This window comes from Ascidia mentula, chromosome 7 (assembly GCF_947561715.1).
Source record: "Ascidia mentula chromosome 7, kaAscMent1.1, whole genome shotgun sequence".
NCBI classification, from domain to species: domain Eukaryota; kingdom Metazoa; phylum Chordata; class Ascidiacea; order Phlebobranchia; family Ascidiidae; genus Ascidia; species Ascidia mentula.
Window position 1 is genome coordinate 6,712,081 of NC_138572.1, and position 26,850 is coordinate 6,738,930.

General features: G+C 41.1%; 3 protein-coding genes across 4 annotated transcripts in view; 2 read left to right on the plus strand and 1 right to left on the minus strand.

Moving 5' to 3' along the window:
* LOC145909759 (uncharacterized) overlaps positions 1–21,598 on the plus strand; it is a 33,567-nt gene extending 11,969 nt beyond the window's left edge. The window contains exons 10-22 of one of the 2 annotated variants that reach the window (XM_082997110.1): positions 396–483; positions 838–901; positions 13,619–14,231; positions 14,746–14,811; positions 16,039–16,208; positions 16,288–16,397; positions 17,054–17,167; positions 17,573–17,696; positions 18,062–18,157; positions 18,422–18,536; positions 18,882–18,916; positions 19,064–19,490; positions 20,176–21,598. In XM_082997110.1, the coding sequence (XP_082853236.1) occupies positions 396–483; positions 838–901; positions 13,619–14,231; positions 14,746–14,811; positions 16,039–16,208; positions 16,288–16,397; positions 17,054–17,167; positions 17,573–17,696; positions 18,062–18,157; positions 18,422–18,536; positions 18,882–18,916; positions 19,064–19,490; positions 20,176–20,198 (2,045 nt within the window). In that variant the 3' untranslated portion in view covers positions 20,199–21,598. The remainder of the gene's footprint in view (positions 1–395; positions 484–837; positions 902–13,618; positions 14,232–14,745; positions 14,812–16,038; positions 16,209–16,287; positions 16,398–17,053; positions 17,168–17,572; positions 17,697–18,061; positions 18,158–18,421; positions 18,537–18,881; positions 18,917–19,063; positions 19,491–20,175) is intronic. The other variant, XM_082997111.1, reaches the window with a different exon arrangement.
* Positions 21,599–22,413: 815 nt separating this feature from the next.
* On the minus strand, positions 22,414–24,432 carry LOC145909760 (ribosome production factor 2 homolog). Its single transcript, XM_082997112.1, has 8 exons — positions 24,333–24,432; positions 24,144–24,276; positions 23,918–24,077; positions 23,753–23,829; positions 23,406–23,547; positions 23,281–23,341; positions 22,906–23,050; positions 22,414–22,720 (listed from the first exon to the last, which is right to left on the minus strand). The coding sequence occupies exons 1-8, from the start codon at positions 24,347–24,349 to the stop codon at positions 22,550–22,552; spliced, it is 906 nt and encodes a 301-aa protein (XP_082853238.1). The 5' UTR covers positions 24,350–24,432; the 3' UTR covers positions 22,414–22,549.
* A 1,040-nt stretch (positions 24,433–25,472) lies between these two features.
* LOC145909417 (dynein axonemal heavy chain 8-like) overlaps positions 25,473–26,850 on the plus strand; it is a 38,775-nt gene continuing 37,397 nt past the window's right edge. The window contains exons 1-5 of the mRNA XM_082996809.1: positions 25,473–25,532; positions 25,597–25,659; positions 25,892–26,027; positions 26,463–26,560; positions 26,673–26,849. Coding sequence (XP_082852935.1) covers positions 25,473–25,532; positions 25,597–25,659; positions 25,892–26,027; positions 26,463–26,560; positions 26,673–26,849 — 534 coding nt within the window. The remainder of the gene's footprint in view (positions 25,533–25,596; positions 25,660–25,891; positions 26,028–26,462; positions 26,561–26,672; position 26,850) is intronic.

Sequence of the window (26,850 nt, forward strand, 5' to 3'; positions counted from 1 at the left end):
CTCTGCCAAAACAGTTTCTGGATATATTTTCACATATTGCAGTCCAGTACGAGTCTTGGTTGTGAAAGACTAATTGTTGATAATTCTGCAATAACTTTCCCGTGAAAACCTCGCTCCAATTGTTTTTGGAAATAAAATCCTGTGTATATTAGTTTGTGCATGCAACTAAAACTATAACGTACAGTGGCATCACAGCTATGGTTGATGAAGGTACTCTCACCTGATAAATGCGATATGTGATGCGAAAAATTCAGATTAGCTGCGATGCCACTGAACCTTCTGATCGATATATGATACCTGAGATTGCCAAGTAAAGGTCTTCGCAGTGGGGCGATTGTGCCTTGTCTAGCGAAGGAATGCATAGTGACTGTATAACTAAATTGTACCCTTCACAGACTCTCCTCGTGTGGAAACGGTGAAATCGTACGAACCAGTTTACGAGGAAATGGTCGGAGAGGAATCTGTAAAAGAGCGACTTCAAAGGTACGCAATTCATTGCAAACTATAAACAAAGTTAATCACTCAAATTGGCAACATAATGTCACAAATGATATTTACTGAACTAAAATTGCGTATGTTCTGTAGTAACGTCTTGAACGCAGTATCACTATTGGAACACATTTAATACTTATATGTCAATAACTTTAGTAATTGCTGGTGCATTGTTACAGACCTGAGACTGACACGGCGTATTGAAGAAATTGAATTATATGTCAATGTCAAAGTGTATTGTTGGTTAACTTTTTTATTAGAAAACCATATATGTGTGTTCCAAAGCATGGTTAAGCGCAATCCTATCGCGGTTTTAAGTATATTTTTCCGGTTTGCATCTTTCAGGTACAAATCAATGACGGAGTCGACGAAAAAAACAAATTCCGTACAAAGAAAACCATCACAAAAGGTAACATTGCAGCATTTCACTGTTTTGACTTTTTGTAAAGTGTACCATAACTCGTATTGTGAAATGTGAAAGTTTGGTTTGGGTTTTCAAAGAAGGCCAAACCAGTTTCAGTCGTTTTGTGGTTTGGCAACTAGCTGATCACTTGTGACACCTAGCGGCTGACGTGTGCAAGCTTCATGCCCACGCGCTAGTGCAGTGATACTGTACTCAGTTTTACAGCAAATTGGCATTTAGTGTGCTGCAGACAGGGTAGTTGACTGCACGAAAATGTTGCAATTATTCTGTGAAAGTCGTCTGTTTCCCAACGCAACTGTTTTTGACATTTCCATATCCAGTAGCAAGCAGTACGAAGTCATGCTTTCCGTCAATACACCTTGTCGATTTCCCAACCTAGTGCCTTGTAACGTCCGAACATCTGTCACAAAATCACGCAGCTACGTAAAAAACAAACGCAGCTCCAGACAAATAAGGCCATAGATCGTTCGTTCGATACAAAATCGACTGGATTTTGCTACTGTTTTGTCTGCGACGATCGTGAGAATCGGCGCCGGTCGCTCCCGACGGGCAAAGGGAGGCGTCGTACTATGATGACGTCACTCCCCGCTCTTGGGCTGGCCTGTTTTTCAGGCGGGCCCCGCTGTGACCGAGGCTTTTCAACTAGTATTTCCCTCTTATCAATTGGGCGTTGGTTTCCTTTGAGATTTGTAAGCGAGCAAAACATGCCCGCCCTTTTTCTTGCAAAATTTCATCCATGTGCGTTTCATTGCCCATTGATGGTTTTGATGTCGTGCTCATGATTGGTAAATTGTGTGGAAGTGTTAGTAGCGAACCGTTTATTAACAAACTCGTACTTTCTGTCCAAAAATACGACGTTGTGTGTCTATGCTTTTGTCAGAAGATGGTATTGCAGTTGAAGCTCGCCATGCTTCTTAGTGCAGTATTTTTGCGAGCTGACCACGTATATGTGTGTTTCTTGGGGGATTTGTGACCAAATCTGTGAACGTTTGCGAGTAAGATTTCGCTACAGTGTAATGTCTCACTTTGCTGATACCATTTGGTCAACAAAAAAAAAGCTCAAGACACAAGTAAGCCAGAAATACGTTCACGTTCGTGAATCGTGCATGGCAAAGATTTGGCATTTATTTTCATAACCCGGCCAGCACAGTAGTGGATAGGTTGAATGTGATGATACATTGGCATAAGCTTCATTTCAATCAGCAATGGTTTTTTTATCGCTTTTCACTTAATTTCAACTTAAAGAATGTTTTTTTTTTTCATATCGATGTGTTAGTTTGAGTGACAACATGTTTTTGAGCCATCGCAAGGACCTATCATTATTTTTCTGAGAAGTGATAGCGTTGCGTGACTGCCCGGGCGTATTTCCGTTTATTCAGCTCGAGAGGGCGGTAAAAATTATTACAGCCGCAAATTGCGCTTATCAATTACGACCGGGCACGCTACGGCGCCTATTCCTAATTAGGCTAAAACAGAACAAGGAAAACGCAGATTCAGGCTAGCCTGTCGATCGATACGCCAAACAACAGTGAATTAAAGCATGCACGGGCGTCCTGACCTGTGACATCATTTTCGATCGGCGTTGACGTAGGTCAACGGGAAGTGCATTGACTGATACACAAGATCAAACTGCCAAGTTAGGTCCCGCATTGCTTTATTAATGGAGTTGGGTATTTATATGGCGATTACGCGCATAAAGCCTAAAAATGAACTCTAATGGTTACAGGTGATAGCAAACCTTGCGCTGTTTGTTAACGCGTCATGAAAAGCAGCAATATCGACCTGTGCTTGGGTCTCTAAACCTCAGTAACAGCCTTGAACATGAAATTCGGGTCCAAAAACCCCAGGCAAAGTTTTGTCTCTTCTCCAAGCTTGGTAAAACGTGTCCCTGTGCCCTGTCGCTTGGCAACGCTGTCATTGCGCGCCCACTTCCTGTCACGTGATGTCGATCACTTCCACCCTACCGAACAAAAACAAAGCACTTGGTGCAAGACGCGGTTCTGCCCGGTTTACACTGGTAACGAGAGTGCCTGTAGCATTATGGATATTACGGTTTATATGAAACATGAAGTTGTAATACAAGGCAGGCAACAACTGTAGAATCTGGAGTAAAATGTAGGGTTGTTATGTGGAGTTAAGTGTTGTAGGCTATGGTGTTTCAACTACTGGAAAGCTGAAAGCGATGCGAAATGCTTTGGGCATTGTAAATTCTGTGCCTTGTATACACTGTGGTTACTATTAAACATTGTGGGATGATTGCATTCAAACACTGTGCTTCAAACTTTTTTCTAAGAAACGGTTTGTCACATTTTCAATTGGAAAACAACATGCATTGATTGCAGCGATATGTTCTGCATAACCAGGCAATAACATATTGCAATTACACTGTGGTCAGATACCGCTTAGCTTGAACCGCAATGAACTGGAGTTGAACCTATCTGTTTTCATTGCTGCTTCCCATTCAACGAATTAGACAAGCGCCCGCGTGTATCCTTTTCGCAACCAGGAAGCTTTCTTCTCCTTTATTTGTGCGCGAGCTGTGTAACACTGCTAGCTCAACGATGATATTCACGTGGTTTATACGGCCTTCACAATGCTCCATGTGACACATCAGGCTTCAGGCTGCATGATCTGGTGAAGTATAGGAATGTACTGGGGCAGTGGATTAAAGTTGAAACTTATGTCGTAGTTTTTCCGCACGCTAAATGAATATTTAACATGATTAAAGAAAAAAAGCAATACATACATGCTGTCATTTTCGAGGGTGCTTTATTTCTTGCCGCGGAACAAGATAACGTATCTGTATCGACTGTTACGCTAATATTGTCACAAAAATTACTGTACATGAACGATTCCTTAATATAATACCGATAAGCAATATTTTGTCAATTACGTTGCATCGTTTATTGTTTGAATATGTAAACGCGTTTCTGCTTTGCCACTGTGACTAACCACATGTCACTCATTTATCCATAAATCATTGCACTTGAGCGCTGAGTTGCGACAATAGTGCCTCGTAGTTCGAACCAAAGCACATGTTGCTGAATGACCTTTAGGTAGAAGCCTATTTTGCGGTCTATATATCCTGTCCTGTAGCCTTGTTCCTCCTGATTCCGTCCGGGCGTGTTCCGCTGCTGGTAATCTCACTTGTGTTTGATCAATATTTACTCTCTATATGTAGCACAGTAAGTTTTACAACTTGCAGACATCGGCGAGTGAACCAGAGGATTTAAGATACCTTTATTTGTAGCTAAGCTTAGACATGGAACATTTCCTGCGTCGGAAGGCCAGCAAACAAGACTCCAGAGCGTAATTTACTTGTTTGTTTGCCCTCAAGGGCGGATCCCTCCTTAGTTGGGTATATGTAGCAAGAAAGACGCGTCCAGGAGGTTATAGTTAATCTAGCAAACCGCAGGCAAGACGATTGGGGCTCTGAACGGCGCGTTATGTTTTCTGTACCATTTAGATGGTCGTGAATAAGGTGAAAGTGGCATCGTAGCCTCAGCGGCATATGTATTATGGATGTGAAAGTAATTGATAAAATCTGTTCGTATATTTCTGCTTGAATTCGGTTTTGAACTATTGCTGTTCATTTTACTGGGAATTGGATTCCTGTTTGAACATGGTATCAGAGCACGAGATCAGCCAACGCTCACAGCCAAAACTATTGACATATTTGAAATAATCTACTTCCTCATTGAAAGCTTGAAGTTCTCTTGACAATGAGTCGTCCCTCGTGTCAAAGCGAAAGTGGATGATCTTTATGGACTATTGGCGCTAACAAACAACTCACAGTGTTTTGGGGTCTGGTTTTAACGATCTTCTGTTTGCATACACCAAGCTGGCACGCCTCCCGCTTGTTTGACCCCATTCCTTAAAAACCAAGTGTTGTCAGAGCAGTGGCGTCTTTTACGAGCAAAGATTTAAAGGTCCTTCGCGAAAAGAGGTTATGAAAGTAGTTTAAAGAGGGAGGTGCTCTGTCGTGTTGCATGTTCTGTATACAGCTTTGTTAATTTTGTGGATAGAAGTTAACAAATATTCGGGCCTAATGTAATTACGAATGTTTTGTCATCAGGAAACACCTTCGGCCTTTATTGCTTTGCTAGCAGAACAGTTGGAATAAACCCCCTCGCAGAACAGTTTAATTAAACCCTTTAGTTTGTCACTGCGCCAAGGCGAAATATTAGCTTTGAGGTCTAGTCCATATATAATGCATTCAGGTGATAGCGTTGTTGATTGCATTCTGCGCAATACGTAAAATACGGCAGGTCGAGTATTGAGTTTACTGCTTCAAACCATCGCTCACTTTCTGGTGACAACACCGCCCCAACGTCATCATTCGGCGTCACAGGAGACCTGAAGCTCTTTGCTTCTGTCACAAGTTGGCTTCGCGTGTTTCGGCATTTTCAGGTTTGGGAATTGAGCGTTGGGTTGAAATGTCGGCCAAAGCGAGCAGGTCTGTGGAAGTGACGTAATATCTTGCTATTCTCGGAGATGTAGCTACGTTTAAGCACGAATTTACGCGTCTAGTCGCCCGTGCATTTGCATAGGATTTATAAGGAAAGTTGAATGTTTTTTTGTAGTTGCTTTTGGTGTTTCTGGTTGCCTTTTACTTTTTTCTTTTTAGTATGGCGGTATATCGTTCATAGGAAGAATCAGCAAACGACAAAAGGTTCATGGTTCTCATGACAAGTGTAACGGTTGGAATTGTAGATGCACAAGTGGGCAGGGATTTTTCAGACAGCCGGCGGTTCTTATGTCTGGTGATAGAAAAAAATGCCTTGAAATTGCAGTTCATGATTTTGCTTTAACTGTGTAAAATTATGATGAAAATATAGGTAAAATCTGGGTCAACTGACCTGTCGCAACATCTGCTATCTATAGCTTTTCCAGCGACAGAAGCCACTTTCCAGCATATCACATTACGTATCGTAAACAATGGACATTTGCCATCACCGACAATTACAGCAACTAATTCGCCAACTCGTGCCATTCTGACAGTTGTGTGTTGCGTCGCGCCCAACGGTAAAGAGCTTTTTCGCGTGTTTATTGTGAATAATTTATAAACTATGGGTCGGCGCGCACACGGCGAATGAAGGTGATAAAAGTGCCCGACGCCATTGCTGGGGTCTTGGCGCACTGGGGCTGTGATTTATAATTAATGACCCTCTCAATATACTTGCGAGTATGGAGACAAATGAGGGCCAGAGTTATCGATACAAAGAGTTAAGAGGTACAGTTGAAGAGAGCAAATTTAAACAGTGTATTTCTTATATTCTTTAAGGTTCTTTTGGGTGTTCTTTAAGTGTTAAAGAAGGGATATTTTGTAGCGATTCAGTTTCACTCAACAAGCTTTGACGATGCTTTCAATGGAGCGTTCATAACTTTAAAATCCAGTCAGAAAGATGGGTCGTTCGTTACGCTCAAAGTTACAAAACAAATGGTGGAGACTTAAATAGTATTTAATAGTTACTCCTAATGTTCAGGTTTTGCCAACCATAGTCATAGCATTTGATACATAAAAAAGTATTTTATTCTGTTGTTGTATTCAAGAGTGAAGAGTTTCCTACACCTGACAAATCAATAGCGTTTTATAAACACACTACTGTCTTGAAAAATGTGAAATATCTAGTTAGTCTTCACTTTTTCTCTAACGAAGTGATTTATCATGGGCCAAATAAGTCCACGTACTCGTAGGCGTGAGTTAGTTTACAACGCCCTCGGGTATTAACCGGCGGATGCGATTTGCCGGAAGCGCTTCTCTATTACGCGCTAGTGCGAACCTGTTTAGTTGTTTGTAAACTTTTTCTTGTTGGTGTTGCGCTTTTTGGGTAGCCGAGGAATGTAGGTTGGACGACTGTTCTTTTGCTGCGCAAAGTATCGACATGTGAAGAATAATATTGATAATACAGTAATGAATGCTAGGATTAGTTTGGCATTGGTATTGGAGAAAGTTCATTAATAACATTTCTATGTTGAATATTGACTTTTTGTATCATGTGTCGTCGTCAGGGCTAGTAAAAGTATTACGTGGCGTGTGTTGACCCGGAACTTTGTTTATAGCTCTAAATTTCCCATTTTTGGTGTCTACCGAACACTTTGCATTATACTTAATCTTAACCTGAGTATCTTGCATTGGACGATAGCTTTAGTCGTTGAATATGGCAAATCATTAACCGCAATGACAGGCTCGCAGTTAGAAGTGACCAATGGTTTGTGTCAGTATGCTGGTCACGGTAATGCCTTTTTGTGTGCTGCGCCAAAAGACAGCTGACTATACAGCCGGCGCAAGCCAAAAATTTCAAGATGACACATGTCATTATCTGAATCAGCGATAACCAAATATGGTGTGCTGTGACGACCGGTCCCGGGATGTAGCTTTTGAATCATTGGTCTTAGCTTTTTGGGCTTTTTAGTACAAAGCTTTGTAGCAAACCTTAATTCGACGAAGAACTAGATAGTTTTAAGTGTTTGAGAGTTGCTTAGGTTGGACCCTAAACACTTAATTGCTATTTGGGGTTTGTTTTAGGTTGCCGATGGACGGTGCTGTAAGTTTGTTTTCAGATGTTTGGTTAACTGTTAGAGACCGTCGTCTCCAAATGTTACTTGCATGGTACTCGTATTAACACTTGCTAAATTGCATTAATGCGCACTCTTCTGAAAATTATGCACTTTCGTTTTGAAAGAAGTTAATATTTAAACAATTCAAGACGGAAAAGTGCCTCATTGTCCTTTCACTTTATGCAAAAGCATTTTTGCAGCAGCGCATACGACTCAAAACGTATTTTAAACTGTAGAAATGTGAATTGGAAACTTTTTTGAGATATCGTTTTACGGAGTGTGGGACCAAATGCAGTATTTTACGCTTGCACCAAAGATCTGCTATAAGTTCAATTAGCTTTTCACATATCGTTAAAGCAATGCCAGAAAGTGGTTTTTGCTAACACGTACGCACGTACCCGCAAAAAAACGCCTTTTCAGTTCCTTTTAGGTCTTATCTTGGCTCGAGGTAGAAAGCTTGCGTTGACGTGACTTCACCGGAAATGACGTGTTTTGCCGCCGCACGCGCGTCAACATTTTTCCTCTGCTGAGCTTTAAAACGACGCGTGTTTGTGTGCTCGGTTAGGAAGGAAGGGACGGTGTTAGTCTTTGCTGCATTGTACTCTTGTGTGTGACGATATGGCGTTGATAGGAAGATGCAGCACGATGCAAGGGTTATTGCTGTGATAATAGATGCAAAACTGGGCAAACCACGTTTTTGCAGCAATCTTTTGTAACCACATTTAGAACGTTAAGTTTTTATGAGGATTATAAGATCACAAAACTCCATGTGCTTTGTGTGCGCAAAAAGGTTTAATTTTTTTTGATTAACGTAGTGACAGCGTACAGCCACATTTACAGCAGTGCAAGGATACAAAAAAGGCCACATTCAAGTGGATCTGCACAAACTGTTTCCAAAACGTGGAACGTGTACGACTTTGCAGAATCAAAATCCAAACAAACATCTTGTCAACAGAAAGTCCTTCGGTGAAAATGGCAAATTCGCGTTTTTTTTGAGATTTTTTAATGCAATTTTCAATCTAAATGGCAGCCAAATGGATTTGACCCGCACTTGCGTAACTCCGGATTGGAGGAAATCGTTTTTTGACAATTTTAACAACCGCCTTTCTACCATTCCACCCACAAACAAACATAAGTAGACGGCATGCAGAATGCCGAACGCATAAACCAATAGATAAAGGACACGTAGCTATTGCTTGACAACCAGAGCACAGCCGGATCGATGCCTCGAAATTCAATTTCCAACGATCGCCTTTTAGTCTTGCACGTCGTACGTCTGCCGGTAACCTCGTTCCTCGCTCCCATGCCTGGCTTCGAAAATCACTTTTTTCCATTCCTGTTTCGCGCAACTTTTGCCTGGTGGGTATTTGTTTGTCACGTTTGTTGAATCGTTTGTTTTTGGCCATCAACGAGCGAGATCAGGTTCAATACAAGTAGATTTGGAACATACATCGAAGTTCAGGGTAAGTACTATATATTTGTTGGAACAGCGGGTTATCTGCACCTGGAGGTTTTGGCTATTTTATATTTTGCTTATTTGTACGAGGAAGGATAAACAAACGTTCCTAAAATTGCGGAAATTTGATCAGTGTATTTGTTCTATGTGAAGATTTTGTTTGTTCCAGGACTTGTGCGAGGGTGTGATATTTTGACTATTTAAGGAGCTAATAATAAATATGAAAAGCAGTAAAGTGATTATGATTGCAGAATGGTGAACATTCGCTTTTTTGTTCTGTTCTTCTGACGCTTTCAATCGGTTTAGAAAAACACATGCCAAAAATTACTTGTATTTTCATTTCTCAGCAATGCATGTTGGGTAAAAACACAGCAATGAAAGATAAGCTTTAATTTTTGAAACCGAATGTGTTAATGACGGAAGTAGGTGCACTAAAAGTTGCGACCACGCCCTTTCGTTTTTTTGCTGTTTATCCTCAGTGTTTTGCATCGAAATCTACAATCAGTCATTGAAATGTCGATTGGAATATTAACATTTTGCTTTCGTTCAAGCAACTTTACACTTAATTGCCCACGACCGTCTGCGTTTACGTGACTTGGTGACGTCACCTAACGTGGCTCGCCAGTCTGGCGTGCGTGAATTATTGATCGTGTTGCGGTAGGCCGATATTTTATGCTCCTTCTGTTTCACTGTGGCTAAAAGCAGCTAGTGGGCGCCAAACTGGATGGAACCGGATTAAACCGGTTTCAAACTGTGTGGAATATGGCGGACGATTGGCAACATCGGTCAAGATGCCTGACCAAGCAGAAGACGTAATCCGGGCCTGGGTTTAAATTCTGTTTTGGTAATAAACCTTGTGGGATGTGTGTTGGACAACTTTCCGGTTGTGCGCCCTCAACTCGAAGTGTAGGCACTCAAATCGACATACAATGTACTTTGTGTGTGCGACTTACATTCGTTAAAAAGTACAGACAAAAGTCAAATTTGGATCACCTAAGGCAACAAAATACCTTCTTTTTATCACTGGTGGATCGTTATTTTAAATGGATGATTTTGAAGATTGTATTCCGGTCAGCTTTGCCGGGCAAAGTAACTTGACAAGTCGGTGTGTAACAACGTGGCAACCTTCACACGCTGCAACCATTTAGTGAGAGAGGTCTCAACATTTGCGTTTAACGTATGCAAGCCTCCACTCGCAATCATTTCGACTTCATGAATTATTTCGCGTGGAACTGGTCAGCCTAGCAACGGCACTTTAACACCCCTGGTCCACTATGCGCCTTTGAACGTAGCGTAATCTTCTCAAAGCTTCTGTCATATGACCGCATGACCGGGAAATCAAAGTAGTTTGTTCGGAGCTTGTTTTCTTGCCGCTGTTCTTTAATATTCTTGCACCCTGCTCAAGGTCGAAAGATTGTCAAGCAGAATGGGAAACGTCGTTAAGAAAGTAAGTGCGGATTCAGTCATAATGTGTATGTGGTTTTCATGGAGATGACTGGATGTGTTTCGTAAACAAACCTTTTCTGAACCGAATGTGTTTCAAACAGAGGGGTAATGTATTGAGTAGAAATATGTTTGTTTGGGAAACAGCTTCTTACGTAGGGATTAAATACTAGAGTTTTGTGTGTGTTGGATTGGCTATTGCGCCGGTCAAAGAAACCACGATGGAAAGGCTACGTAAAGAGTAGGAAGTGGTTTGCTAATATTGTGGCATAGCTGTGAGGAACGACCATACGTTTACCAACATTACCTTCAGAGTAACTTTCCGTGGCGTAGGTTTTCATTGGGTAGCCGGCCTTTCCATGTAACAAAGCGCACCTTTATGAACCTGCTCCTTTCAAGAGCAATATGTTTCAATTACGGCGCTTTGTGAAAGGCATAACTTGCACAAGCCATTACATCACCGGTGTAATGGCATTCTCGAACGCAACTTTCTCTGTATTAATTGCCCAGTGATGATCGTAAAGACAGTTAAGCTAAGCAATGACGTTATGAAGTTGTTCTAAATGACCACTTATGGTGCAGCCTTGGGCGTTTGACATACATTGGATTATAAAGACGAATTGGTTGTCAAAAGACGAAGTTAACGCCGACTTATCTACCTTCTGTGGAAGAAATGTACAGTTAATTAAAAAGGAGGGACTGCTTTGCAGTGATGTAGAAGTAATGTGTGTTTGTTATTGCGTTTTGACAAATAATGCAGTTTGTGCTGAGAAACAGGAGTGTTGAGAAAGACAAAACCGCAAATCTGCAATTATTTTTTCGGGAAGTGTGATGGGATATACGCGTGACACTTCACTGTCAAGATGTCCACGGCTTCTGGTGGAAGTTACCTTTTACCGCTTTGCCTATGTAGTGCTTTAGTAACGTGGTTGCTATAATATTAGTATTTTTAAACTTGTATGTTAGTTTTATTGAAAAATACACTTTATTAAAGTGAAGGCAAGGTAGTTTCACGTTCCGAAAGTCGAAAGCAGTACCCACAGTCCGGTCTTATCGTAAACTTTCTCTCCATGTTATTTTCAATGTTGACTGGTAGGACGAATTACTATTTTGAGGAACCAAGCGGTTCGTGGGCGATTTCCATGACAAGATATGGAGCCAATATCGTGACCCAAACGTCCTGGAAGACGTTCAACTCCTTAGGTTCCTTATCAGTATAAACATGGCGACATACAGCGGTTTGATGTACTTCAAGGATAATCAAAGTTGCCCTCTACAGAGTTGTTTCCGAACTGAATTATTCTGTATTGCTGTGTGATGGCTGCAAATGCGCTTGTATGTTCAATTAAAGCGTGTGATACATTAAGAATACGGCTGTGTAAAGAATGCAGTAATATCGTCTTGGTATGCTACATGCGAACTATATGAGGTATCCACAATGTGAAAATCTTCGCCTGGCTATTTAAGTGACAAGACCGCCACCAGTCTTTAAGCTGTACTGATGAAGAAACGTAATAGATCGAAATAGTGGTGGCCCTGTGTGCAGTTTAATATCAGCAAAGCAGCTCTACATCTTAATCGGGACACAGCACTTTCCACGGCATTACTTTCAGATCAGATAGCTTTAGCTAAAGATTATAGGAATTCTGTGGGAAATTGTCGGCTCTTGTTACAACTGGTAATACTTTTGAGGATTTAAACTTATATTGGTGGTATATAAAGAACGCTAAAACAAGTAGGCTGGTTCCAAGAAATCAGTGACCAGTAACGGCTATTGCATCAGTGTCAAGACAAGTTGTTCGTTCGTTGGTTGGTTGGTCGAGTCGAACGTTGTTTTGTGTTTATGCTCATCAGGCTGACTGTTTGCCAAAACAAATGCTCGTGACTGTCGCATTGTTATTACAACTGTCCCGTGCAATGATGACCTTTGACAACAGCACTGTATTATTCGCTTATCTCTCAGTGTGACATAAGGACGGTTTTGGGTGCTTATTGTATCACTTATTATGTCTGGCGTCGCCTCAACTTACGGTAGTTGGAAACGCACTTCACGTTAACGGAAAGGTTCCGAGTCTGTGGAAATCCTTTGTAAATGTTAGATTTGTTCACTTCACGCGTGTGTCTGAAGTGTTTGTTCAGAATTAGTGTTTCTAAGGCATTGAACTAGTGCATGTACTAATACTTATAAATAGAAAAAGTAACTTTTCGAAGCGCCAGCGTATTCACGCATGTAATGGTATATATAATACATTGTGCTATGGTTACAAAGTGTTTTGGCTTAAGTAGGTAGATGCACATATTACCACCTGTAGATTCAAGAGGAGACGCCCTCTTTAACTATAAAACCGTTGCATATTAAACTCGAACTTAGTAAGAGTAGGTATTCTTCCCTTTAGACGCTCTTAGTGCAGCCTGATGAACTGCAGTAGGAAACGTCAAACCCAAGTCTCAAACCCGCATTCTGATACGCAGCTTGCCTTGCTGCACTCCCACATTACCAGTATTGCTTCCGCCCACAATGAACGACAGCTCTTGATAGGAATGTTTACGAGACCAACCTTGTGTTGTACGAACGTGCGTATGCAGGAGTGTGGTCGTTGGATGCAAGGTTGAGCTACGTTCTCTAGGCGTGAAAAGTTTGTGAGATGCGGCCTCAGCAGTACAATAGGTTGCTTAGGCACTTGCAAAAACTTTGCTTAAAATGCAGTATATCAAAGTTGCCGTGTGCACTATTGGCGTATTGCGGGAAAATGAGATACATATATAATTCTGTGGCACATCACAATCAGACGGAGAGTAACAAAAGGTCTCGCAATGCATCAACTGAGCATTGTGTGGCATTTATTGCCATTTCGTAATATTTCGTTGACACACAACTTCCTCCCAGCGGCGCAACTTTCCTGTTTGTATCGACCGTATTCCATCGCCTGGAGACGAAGTTGGCAATAAGCCTTAGATGTTCTGGCACTCAAGAGACTTAATGACAGGTTTTCTGGCGGCTTAGAGAAGTTTTAGACCTTATTGTATTCTATTGTCTCCAGTACCGTCTGGGTACTTGGAAAGTACACAGAAGTGTTATGTTATGAAACATAGGAAAATTTTGACAGTTTTAGCAGTGTCTCTTGTGCACCTTAAGCTATATAATTTTATTTTGTATTGTGACAGTATTGTGACATTTCAACGTTCGCAGTTGAAGTTGGTAGTTTTAGACATCCGTTAAGTTGCCCTATTTTCCTTTTCAGAAAGTAAGTGCTCCTCCTAAAGAGCCTGTCTCCCCTGCCAAGTCGGAAGAACTTGCAGAAGCTCCTCGCTCGCCAGCACCCAGTAACCCCGACGACCTTGAAATCGTTCGGTCCCCCCCAGCCGGCACAAAAATCACACCAGACTACGTTCCCAGCGTAGACCTGCATCAAACCAAGGCCCTATTTGAGAAAGACGAGCCAAAACCGGCCGCACGTCGATCCAGCCTGAAGCGCCCGTCGTCAGCCGCCAGCACCGAGTCGTCGCCAAGAATCGGCCGGAATCCAGACGCAAAAAGCCCGCCACCGCGTAGCAACTCTAGTCGGCATAGCAGTGTATCGCCGAGCAGTCGCAGCAGCAGCAACCGAGTCCGTACCATAAGCGCGAACAGTTCGAACCCCGCCGACAGTGATACCGAAAGCATGTCGCACGTCGTGAGACCCCCACCTGCTGGTACAAAAGAAACCCCTGATTATGTGCCAAGCCTGAAAATCAGCTCGGTGAAGAGTATGTTCGAAAAGCCCAAGACGTCGTCGCCCGATACACCCACAGGAGCCCCGCGCCCGCGTCGCCAGCTCAACAATTCCAATTGGGTGAACGGTAATGAACCGGAAGGTGCATCCCCTTATTTTTCTTTCTGTTTTTCTTTTGCTAATGTTCCAAAGCCTGCGATTTACCCTTCTTATAACATTGATGTTTAACTAACGCCTTGGAAACGCTAAAAGCAATTGTGTATTACACTTGCATTTGGAGAATGCCAGCCTCCAAGTTCGGTCTGTGGTCGATATGAATTCGTTCACGAACGGTTACGTTTTATGCATGAAGCAATAACCTCTTTTGGAATGTTCTTTAACAGTGCATATACAACACCATCGTTGTTATGGTTTGGTTTTAAACCTTCCAGGAATATTCTTGGATAAAAATTTTATTGGTAATGAAGAAAAATAGTCTGTTTTTCTGGCACAGTTAAACGTTTATTTGTGCCAGAAGAAACGATTAATTGCATTACAATATGCCTGGAAGCAACAAACCACTTTGGATGACAAACAATCTTTTTCTACCAACCGCATTTTCCACCGGAATGTTTACGCCTGGGCTTGAAACCTAACGTTTTCCTATGCTTTTGCAGCAAACAAGACAACTGAGGATGGAAGAAAGATTGTAGCAGAGGGCTCCTACGAAGAGAGAGCCGGAGGTGGGTTATTTTCTGATAATTATTCGTAAACTCTCTGCATGAAATGGTCACGTTTGAAATGAATGTCGTAATCACACTTGCAAGAGAAAACGTACGATTTATATCGTTCAGCGCATTGGCACAGCCGGTTTCATTCGGCACAGCAGCCTGAATAGAGTTGTGCATTTGTGCTGAAATTGATTTCAAGTAGCTTAATTCTTAACCGGCTGTGTGTAGTTTTATATTCAGTTATTTGCATGAGACGCTTTCTGTTTCTGTAAATTGTTATTCCTTTGTGAATATTTTTTTAGACTATGTGTTGCGGCCGATAATGGGTCAACATCTGTTGTGCTTAGTTACCACTGTTTTCAATGAATACCTAATGTAAACACATAGCCAAAGTTACACCAAGTCCCAATAACCGAATGTGAGCACCTAGGTTCCCTGTAAGTCGCGTCGTTGCTGAGCAACGGCAAAGGCTGCTGTATGACTCGTTGAAGGGTATACTCGAGCCTTACACAACCCTTGGTCATTAAACTAATGGTGGTGACCCCGTCGTTGATACAAACCATGTGCCTTGTGTTTTTTTAGATTCAGAACAAGGCAAGAAACGATGTGATGATGGCATGTGTTTTGCGTGTAGTTCGTGTGTCACTTGCATGCTCCCTTCACTCATTCCATCGCGTGACTTTCTGGACTGCCAGAAAGTGCCCTGGATTCTTTGTTCATTTTCTGTTCTTTTTCTATCACAAAAACACAATGCTAATGTTCGTTTTTGGCCTTTCTAAGTAGAGACACGAACAATGTATTGGAATTCGTATGTTTAGCCTTTAAAGTTAAACCAAGCAACAAAGCCAGGCCTGCTGTTTTGTGTGCGCGGTGCATCCCCTTTTTCCTATCACGATAAGCCAACTTTTGTCAATACACTAGTTAGGAGTAATGTACAAGACGTTATTAAACAGGTCTGAGGATATTGCTTGTTTCTACACAATGAAGTAAAAGTCTTTTATAAAACCATCATGGAAGTAATGATCGCAATGTGCAGTAGATAGCTGTTCGTTTCAAATAGTTAAAAGCTTGTGAACGCATCATACAACAACCTTTTCCAAGCAGCCAACCTCAGCCCTGTTTGAACGCTCTGTGCACTTGTCTCTTCACCCACCATTTGTCATCATTTTGCACGTTAGACCAATGCATGTGCTGCCTGTTCCATCACAATAACCATCCATTATACCCGACTAACATAAGGTATGGGCACAGGTGTGGTACGCCCTCCTACAGCTGGCACCAAGGAAAGGCCTGCATACAGCCTCTCTGCCGATTTTCTCAAATCGCGCGCTGCTATGTTTGAGGCTCCAAAGGACAAGGGATACCAACCACGCAACAAGATACAGGGCAAACCTAAAGCGGCCCCGGCAGTAAGTTATCTGCACAAAGCTATTGTTTCAATAGAGAGGTATATAACACATAATATACAACATATTCCTCCCTTCTTAGGAGGTTGTCAATGCGGCAGGAGAAAAGGAAGTTCCCGAGTACGAGCTATCACAAAACATGAAGGACACCAAGAAGATGTTTGAAGCCGGTGGAGCCGTCTCCCCAGAAAAGTAACTATAGCCACCTGCTTTAAATTATGCATGATGCAATTTTGACTATGCTTTCGTTTCCCCTGTTTACAAGCTTTCGCGCGAAATGTTTTGACACGTTGCAAAGTGTTTGTCATGTTTTTTTGTGTAATGGAGCGACGACACTGGGATAAATTGCTTCCAAGTTTACTTTGTTTTGGCAAGTAGCGAGTCGTGCATACGTTTTTCCGGCTATGGCTACTGACGTGCTTCCAATGCCACATTAAATCACTAAGCATTATGTACGTTACTGCACTTAACGAAAGACGAATTATCCTCGAAAGATGTTGGTTGTTTTGATTTTGCTTGACCAGAATTGGAAAAAGAAAAATGTTTTTCTTTTCGATGGAATTTGTTGATAGTTTACAACTTATATTATATTCCTGGAAAAGACAGAAACTGAGGATGCCAATGGGCGAAATTAATATGTTATGAATCAAGATCTTATACTGGCGCTGATTGTGTTTTACTCTTTTGGAGTTCTAGGAATATAATATTGTTTCGCAAGGACAGATTCGTCGATTACCGACTTGCACAGGCTGATTCCTGTAGACTTTTTCTCTTGTAGCTTATAAGTTAGCAATATTAAAAAGAAGTACACATTGTTCTTGCTGTAATTAACGATAAAATGTGTTCAGACCAACCACACCGAAACAGACAGAAATTGTGAAAACGCCACAAGGGGAGGTGGTGCGTCCGCCACCAGCGGGCACTAGAGATGACACCGATATTGTACCAGCTTCTGATTTAGGGTGAGGAAACTAGAGCTTTAATATACAACTTTTAGGTAGACTAATGACCCGTAAATAACGTTGCTTGATTGAAGTAAGTTTTCCAACAAGGAAAAAACAAGGAAATAAACAAGGAAATAAAGCCTTTAGGTTTGTTAATATTTTTGTAGAGCTTTGAAATAAAGGGCGTTATAATGTACACCAAGTCATTGTTTTAAGATTATTTTATTCTAAAGTTACCCTACAGTGAAACAAAACAATCCAGTAGTTTATACAACGTGGATAATTTTACAATCCGGTTGCCATTGCTTTTAAAGAGACCTTAAAGAACGGACGTTCATACCAATAAATTACTTTACATTGCTCAAGTTACCCCTTAGTGAAAGAAACAACATTGCAATAAACGTTCCATATTTTTTTTTCTAGTTCTGCTAAGAAGATGTTTGAGCAACAAAACGATGCCGAGCCGGAAGCGGCGCCAAGAAAGGCCCCGATTGATATCAGACAAGAGGCAGAAGAGGCTGTGAACCGTGACAAAGAAATTAAACAGGTATGTTCTGAGCTTCACGGCATACAATATATTGGCGGTACCTGGGCGTTTGTTTAAAATTTTAAAGCACTTCTGCTTAGCGGACTGCGGTATTTGTGTGAATATGCAAGTAGGCGAGTGACGGAGATGTATTTTTTGTTTTTGTAAGTTTTCCACCTGCCATTGTGAAGCTGCTTAAGCCACAATTGAACAAGCAAATAGCGTGCTTTATCTGCTAATAAAAGCATCGACGATCAACATCCTGTTCATCTCAGCCGAACCGCATTTCAGTCTGGGTGTTTTGCCTTGAAACCGCAACACAAGACGTTGCTTTATAAGGCGAAACCAGGTCCCTTACCGTGTTAAATATTTAATATTGTTTATAGGAGCGTTCATACGACGACGACAGCAAGGAGTCTGCGGCCGTTGAGTCGGAGTCAGACACAGAGGGCGAGTATCTCCTAGACAAGGATCAAAACCAGGTAAGTGAAGGATTATGCTGGACAAACCCAAGCTGCTGCTGATAATTGATAATGCTAAAAACACAGCCTCATGTCACTTAGTCAGTATTTCCTAGTACTAATGGTGAACGTAACAGTGTTTGAAACAATTAACAGCAGCATCCTAGTTTGGGATTTTTTCTTCGGTAATTTTCTTTCAGTTTATTTTTGCTCATAAAATTAGCGTTACAGTCTTTTTGCACACTTCTTGCCATCATCTTTAACGAATTGCCATGTTGTTTACAGGCTCCCGCTGAAGAGCCGGCACAGGAGCAAGAAGAGCCAGCACAGGAAGAGGCTGCTGCTATTACTCCTGTTCGCGTGGCTGTTCCCGATAGTCCAGAGCCAGAGGAACAACAAGGTATCATTATGTGGTTATACATTATACTTTTGTCTCCAATGAAATGACTTTGAAGCAGTTTTTTTTTATGAATTTATCCAGTGGCTTTGTTTTAAAGCGTTGTAAAGGCGTGATTAGTTTAGATTCAATGACACTTACAAGGTAAAATGAAAACACCCGCTTATGCTTAATATTTGTAGTTGAGACAATAGGCTTACGAGATCGTGCATTGACGGACTGAACCACAATTACCAAGGCCATACTTGGACCCGTGATCATTTGCACACGGCTTAACACCACACATTACCGGCATTGAGAATCAGTTTTGCATTTACACACTACTAATGGCAATGATTTTGTTTTCAGAAGAAGAACCAAAAGCACAGGACGAACCGGTCCAGGTGAGCTCCAGTTCCCTTAGCATCGGTTTATTTTCGCAACCGGCTAGATACCTTTTTATAACTAAACGCGTATAGTAAAGTAAACTACATGACAGATAAGACCACGTACAGTTACATCTAGTTACATAAACCCTAATTTTTTCACAGGAACCTGAGCAGGAGTACGTAGCGGATGCAACTCCAGCGCAAGAGCCAGAGCAGGAATACGTTGCAGAAGATACGCCAGCACAAGATCAATCTGCACAAGAAGAAGAGTTCAGAGAAAATATCGTCATTGAAGATCACTTTCTGAAAACTGAAGAGGGGGATCAAGAAGAACAGGCTGCTCCTACGGAGGAGCCGCAAGCGGAGGAGCCTGCACCCGCAACAGAGGAGTATGATCAACCGGAACAGGAGGAAAGAAGACCTGCGGATCCTATTATTGAAGATCATCTCCTCCGCAGTGAAGAAGTCACCACTAACGGGATGCCAGATTCCCCGGAGGGAGAAAACCAGGACTCTTATGCAGGACAAACCGTTGAAAAACCTGCTGCAGTGACTGAAAACGGAGGAGCGGCCGTGGCTCAAGAAGCAGGTAAGAGCGACTCTAGCAGCGACGATGACGATATCAATAAGCCACATTTCAACTATCCCTTCGACCTTGAAAAATCTCCCGAAACAGTAAAGCCTTCAAATTACCTTGACTCATTGCTACTGCAGCCAGCCCAAGAGGCTCCCACCGCTTCCGCCGATCTCCTAAATGGTTTTGGTGACTTTTTGGCCCCAAGCCAGCCAGCAGTTAATAGTAAACCGGTGGAACCCGCAGTTCCCATTCAAACCGACCCTTTCGGTTTGTTTGACGCCCCGCAAACCACGCCTGTTGGCCCATCTCCCCCCGCCCCAGCTGTGGACCCGTTTGATATTTTCTCCACTCCCACAGTGGCAAAATCGACGGATAATTCGAAAAAAGACCCATTTGATTTGTTTCTGTAGAAAAATAGTAATTTATAACATGTTATGAAGCTATTGCTTAGGCTTCTTTAAAAACACTGCAATCACGCAATGTAATTGAGTATCGACCCATTCTTGTCTTATGTTAATTATTGATTTTAAACATACTTAAGGACATTACAGTTGTATGGGCACACATACAGATAATGTGTTTTAGTGACATAGAGGTATCTGTTTGAACTCGATGATGCGATTATTGACCTTACTTCTACCAGATTAAATATTGATAAATTCATTGTTTTCACCTTACTGCTTTTGTGCATTCACAGATGGAGGCAGCTACCTAGACTAGCTTGCCTTCTTGGGGCCATTTACTTGAACGCGCGGCCCATTGAGCCCACACAGGCCACACCCCATGCAAACACACACAAAAAATAATGTACATTTCATTACTCGCGTGCGCCACCCGGCGGACATGCGCACAGTCCACGTGAGTATCGAATGTGCATGGGCCCGTTTTAAGTTTAACCATTAGCCCTTGACGTGTTTTGGGTTTAACCCGGGGATGTCCCGGTTGCATGAAGTTTTGACCTAGAGTTTGTTGTCAGTGTTCGTCATCACTGTCACAAAACACAATAACCCCACACCTTTATTATCATTTTCAGCTCCTGGCATGCGGTATACGCCTGTTAGTAGGCGTTGTTTGTATCATTGCATGGATTGCTTTACGTTTATTGTTTATCCCATTAACCGTGTGTACATTATCATGTTGAAAGCTTACTCATTACCGCTGTTTTGCGATTGCGGAACGATCGGCTTCCGTTGACTTCAAAATACAAACTGTACAAACTCGCGCAGCAGGGCCCAGCAAAATGTTCGATGTTTTGTCGAACTGCTGGCGCTTTTAACAAAACAAACAGCGTTGCATGATCGTCAGTGTTTATACTTGCATGCCTTGCACTAACCCTATGGTTTTTTCATTCTTTGGCTTGCTTTCGGTTTGAATGTCTGGAAATTTTATTACACTTGTGTGTAAATTGTAATGTGGTTGATTATTACTCGGCAGCGCTTTACGATTTTAACTTTGTTTTGCATATTTTTTGCGCTCGCCAATTAAAATTTACTGCATTTAAACATAATTTATATCTGCGGTTTCGTTGCCGCATTTTGCATTTACTTCATCAACCACGTATATACAGAATAATTGTAACAAGAGCACCACCGCCCCATATCAAGCTGGTGTCTTGTGTGTGTGCCGCGGTCTATAGTTTTCCCAGAAAACCCGTTTGTCCAACGTGACAGCGGTGTCGCAAGAATAGTTTTTACTCTTCTACCGCTGCATCCTTACTTTCCGCTCCGGCTCACAAACCGCCATTACGAATGCTCGCTCCTCGCTTTCCGCCGCTTGATTTTAGCCCTTTTGCCGCCCCACAATAAGAGCGCCACATTCATTTATATGCATCGATTCCTGCGCCGTATGTTGTTATGTGTATGTATACCGTTTGTGTGGCCCTTTATCGCTCCCACCTTCATGTTATTCCAAGGACCGAATCGCCCCCCGCTGCTCTCCCCGAATCAGTGACATGACGCAGTGGTGACGTCAGCGATTACACAGGCGCCAAGAAGTTTCCCAAAGCGTATTGAGAGATATGTTACCCCTGTTCGCGCTCTGTGTTGTCGTTGTGTTGCGAATCGTCATCAGTATATAAAAGTCGCGATTATCCCAATACAAAATGATTCCAAACCGTAAAATCCAAGTGATCTAATGGCTGTAATGTTTGTAAGAAATTCAAGTACATATCGGTCATGTAAAGAGTATATTCTTTGAGGCTTACATGTTGAATTAGCAATAGGTCCATGGCTTAACTTTCAAGCTAATGAGCAGACCAGTTTGAGGTACAGCTCTTTAAATTCGTAGGGGGTGGAAGATTCGCAGTAAAATGGAAGTGCAATTTACAATAAAGCTGACCTTCTGTTTTCAAGTGTAATTAAACCCTGATGAAAGAAGAAACACCAGGTTATTTTTGCCAGAAGGTGAATGCCTTTTTGCCTGGCGGCATCAGCAGAAGTGTAATCTTGTCACAAAACATTGCTCTGCGAATTGTCAAAAATAGGATTTTACAGAAAATATGAACGAAGCGCAAACCCATCACCCATCTTATCTGTATATTTCCAAGTCTGCGTTCTTTTCTGAGCACCGTACAGCCATTAAGCCGAAAAAAATTTCAACTTTCACCAGCGAGACTTGACGTCATCATAGCTGAAATATGTTCAATGTACTTCCGCCATGATTGCCTGTTGCTTTTAGCAAAAAGAACCCAATCGTTTTAGAAACACGCGTAAAACCTCAAATGTCTGTCGTAACAACAGGCCTAACTGGTAATCCTTACTACCGGTGTAACGAATCGCACTTTCCAAACACCCGGGGTCTCCAAAATTCCTGCTAGGTGACGGCCGCAACTGACGGGATTCGTGGCTAGGAAAACCTGCATTCGAATCCCTGTGTAGTAAAAAACATATTGCTTTGCCACATTGACTGTAGTTCAAATCGGAACTGTCTGCAGCATGCAAAGCAAGAGATGAATATGGGCATTTATGGGAGGCTAGTTTGCCTTTTTATTCGCTTGTCAAGCATCTTGGCTACCCGGCGTAGTTAGCCTGTTTCGAAGTGAGCACAATACAAAAACACCCCAATCAAAATTGTCAAGTTTTCCGTCGCTTTGTAGACTTTTTGGATGCCCTTTTTTCGTCGAGACTTCGCTTGAGAGCCTTCATCTTGCGAGTTTGCAGACCACCTAGGTCTTGTGACGTCATGTGGATGCGACCCCGCTTCGTTCCGAACATGTCGCCGGACACATTCTTAACCTTCTTAGGCTGCGAAGTTTAAATATATAGTATCGTTATCACTAGGTTTACAGGCATTGCAGCCTAGCTGGATCATTATTATTAACCATTGTTATTAGTTGCACACCAAAAATCATGGCAATATAGGTTCATATCCAATTATTAGCGATGACAACCTAAGATAAATTATTGAGCCATGCAAACATTTTGCATACCTTTGCCCCCTTTGGCTTGCGACATGCTTTTTTGTAAAGATCTTCCGACGCTATGTGTGTCCTCCTTACGACCAGATCCATGTTTGGTCCCATATTCTCAAGCTCAATTCTTGGTGTCCTTGTTCCAGATTTCTTAAGTGCAACCCTATTGATGCAAGAAAATGGTAGGGGTATATTGATGTATATAACTAATATTTAAAAATCCGATGGCAAATAATGATGTTTCGCTGTGTTATATCTCAGGATTTTTTTTTGTTTTTTAACGAATTAGTTTGGTCCTTAGGATTACATCAAAATATAAGTTTTTAAACTTCCTATGATACCCTGAATGCACAGAAGAACAATAAATAGTATATGTTAATACTGTGGTTTTACCGGTAACTTCTCAAAAACACTCTTCCATCATTAGCAGTGAACTGCAAAACATGTTCTAAACCTGGAAAACAAAGTTTTCTTTATATCACAGAGTTGAGTTTCCCTTGTATTGATAAAATTCGTACCTGAAAGTCTAATATTTTTTATAACAGGCCCTCGAAAAAAATCAGTGAGTAATGACTGTAATTTCCGTAGCTCTTCATCTGTTTCGAATTCTGGGCCCGCAAATATAAGACAAGGTTTCGTAGCCAATGGACATTTATTACCCTATGTACAAAAGCCCTAGGTCAAATCTTTATTGCAGTAAAATTTGTGGTTGCCATTGGCACTCCTTTGTTACAGATTCAGCTCCCAAGCACCTGGATCTACAGGGTTACATTATTCAGACCTTTTATATTGGCTGATACAGCTGATGCCAAGCAATGAGAAGAACAAACTGAATATACATAGTGGCTACGAAATACAGGCTTACCTTGATACTTTCGAGTGATTGGAAATTTTCAATGCCTAATTCAATCATATCCAATAGCTGGTTATCAAATGTCCTGCCTTTTAGACAAACACAAATTTATTTGAAGCACATGACATGGTGATAAATTAATATTTTGGATATAAACTTATAAAAATTCTTGTTTACCTATCACGAGGTTGTGAGGCCTTTTCTTGGAATGCGAACCAAACATAAACAAAGAGGAATCATTCATTTTTGACAAAAATTCAATGCTTGTTGCATCTTCGAAAGGTCTGGTAATATTTCTTTTTCGAAAAAGGATTGCATTGGGCTTTTTGAGCAAGTACTGAAAAATGTTTTTGTACAACTTATTACATATTTTTGAACTTCCAACAAGCAAAAATTCACATACCAGGTCTTTTAGTGCAGAAGTTACAAGTTCACTTGTGTTTCCACCACGGATAAATAGGGATTTTTTATCATTTTCATGAATCTTGGGCAAACGTTCCTTCAAAATCCGTTTGTGCCTCTGCGTTTTAGGCTTTCTGAGACACAATAGATTATTAAAAAACGCGGCATATATTGAAAAAAACCTACTCACATTATTCCCTGTTCCATATTTGTTTTACTTTTCACACAAGCTTAGAATAAAATACTTTAATCTGTTGAAGCAAATTGTAAACACGAACTCACATGTTTCGAGTAAAACGGATGACTGGAATGTTTTCTCCAACAAAAATTAAACCTTGCAGCTTTCAAATGCGCATTATTCTTACTTTTATTTGCATTGCAAACTATTTTAACTGAACGAACATTTTATTTTGTTAATTTTAATGTTAATTTACTTTTTACATTATTTCATCTGCCGCAATATGTATTTTTTTTACAATCTCCTAAAATATTTAATGCTACAATTGACTCAGCTGATGTGTGTTCGTACAAATTCGAATTATGGATGCATTTTTTTAAAATTTATACAGCAGTTGTTCTTAATCTTAACCAGTCTAAAATTTCCCACCAGTTGGAAAATATGAGGTTGTAGGTGGGTAATTAGACTGCACCAAAATATACACAAGTAGTTGTTATGTTCTGTATAAACTGTGTATCATATACTTATTGGCAATTGGTCATGCAAAGCCTTTAAAAATGTTATAAAAGTAACTGATATACTGTACATGCAATAATAAAATTCCAAGCAAAAAAGCTTAAATATTAGTGGAAAAAAGGACTCCTTTTAAATTGAAAGTGGGAAATGAGAGAAAACAGATTAAGAACCAAAGGTATAATGAAGAATAAAGGTTTGTACATTCACCATTACCTGAATATTCAAATTTTAGACATTTGTTTGTTTATAAAATACAGCTTTAAGGCAGAAGAAGGCTGCACAACGCGGACAAATTTCTGTCATGTTGAAGTGTATTCACGAAATATTGGTTGTGCGTTTCATAAATCTTTACATTTCAGCGTTTGTGAAAGCACTATTTCGTTTTGCTCTGGCCAATCACTCGTTCCGCTACAAGAACAAATTCGGCAAGTGCTTTCACTGACACTTATTCACGTCAAGTATCCATTGTCCAACACGCTCCGACAGTCGTTCCTCCGTTCTTCAACAACTGTTTGCACCCAGTGTGCGACACAGTCTCTTCCTTCCTACTATATCTTTGTTTATTCGAAGTCATGGAGCGCAGAATTTACATGGAATACGTTTAATATTGGAAGCAAATCTCATAAAAGGTTAAGCATGGCAGCGACCACAAGTGGGAGCAAGTGCGATGAGAGGCATCACTATATTTGTGGCCAGGTTTTGTGTTGGTGCGATACCTTTCAGTGTCTAAAAGAAAATGTGTTTCAACGTTTGTGTGTAGATTGGCAGTGTGCTGGACATGGAGCACTACGAGGTGGAGAATATATTATTAAAAGATCCAAATGTAAGTGCAAGTGATTAAACTGGTTCTACAAAATATTCTGGGTATTCTAACGTGATTGTTGTTTTGCAATAATGTTTATTGCAAATTCTAACTTACGCGATTTATTATTATTACCGATTGTTATTATCGTTATAACAATCGTCGACAATTACGCTCGAAAATGCAGTTAAATCCATGGAACTTACAATACAATGTAATCTTCTACCCACAACAAATGATTTACTTTGTGCAGTTTTTTTACTTCGAGGAGTTTTTCCGTGTCGACGGCAAAAGAACGCTTATTATGTTTTATCAAACTCAACCTCCTAATTGGTACAGACAAGGCAAAAAGCCCACAGGACACCATGCCTCCAGACGCCCACCGCAAGGTAAGTCGCTGTATGGCCTTCTGGTAATATGTATCTTGTAGGTTTTTCTACAAGAAGGAAGTGTGCTCGTGTTAGGTTTGGAATTATAACTGTTGACTGTACTTTGTAAGTCAGATATGGTGTAATGAAGGGGTTTGTAGCATTCTTTGCCGTTTAATACGGGCACTGTTTTGCAGGGCGGCCTAACTGTGTCAATTTAAGGTACATGAAGTGTTGCAACCTTAAATCAGGGCCATAAATTCTGTTTTTTACTAAATGGACCGGTAGCGGTTCACGGCAAAGCCGATGCCGGGAGCCCTGCTGTGAGTTAAGCTTACATGTGCACACAAAGGGCTGTACACCAAGTAGAGGCGTGACGTATTGCAGGCAGTTTTTGGTTAAACATCTTACGTGTTACGTACATTCGTGCAACTTGATGTAGTATGTTTGTATCAGGAGAAAGCGGAACAGTTTCACTGCAGCCTTCTAACGCAAGTTCGCTGAAGACTGAAAAACAAGGGAAGTATTTGTTCCTAACAAATGCTCAAGAAGAGGTATTATTTGATATCAACCAAAGTTCCTAATTATCATGCACTCATAAAACATAAGCTTTATACAACATTACAATTGATAAATAAAGTTCGTTTGTAAATCTTTATATTTCAGCCTTTGCTTGGACATTGCTTTTTCTTCGTGCGTCATTTCAATGAAAAGCCTATTAAGCCTGATAACGTGCATAAGGACGTTTATTTCGGATATTTTGAAGTGGAAAACGGCGATTTGCTCGGCGGAATCGAGTTTTATCTTTCTAGGATCATAATGCCTGCATTGAAAGCCACAACTG

What these genes read in the sequence shown, in the direction of transcription:
- LOC145909760 (XM_082997112.1), bottom strand. An exon ending in AATCACTCGAAAGTATCAAG is followed by an intron (nt 23,548 to 23,752) that starts GTAAGCCTGTAT and finishes TTTTGTACATAG; the next exon opens with GGTAATAAATGTCCATTGGC. An exon ending in GCAAGCCAAAGGGGGCAAAG is followed by an intron (nt 22,721 to 22,905) that starts GTATGCAAAATG and finishes TAAACTTCGCAG; the next exon opens with CCTAAGAAGGTTAAGAATGT.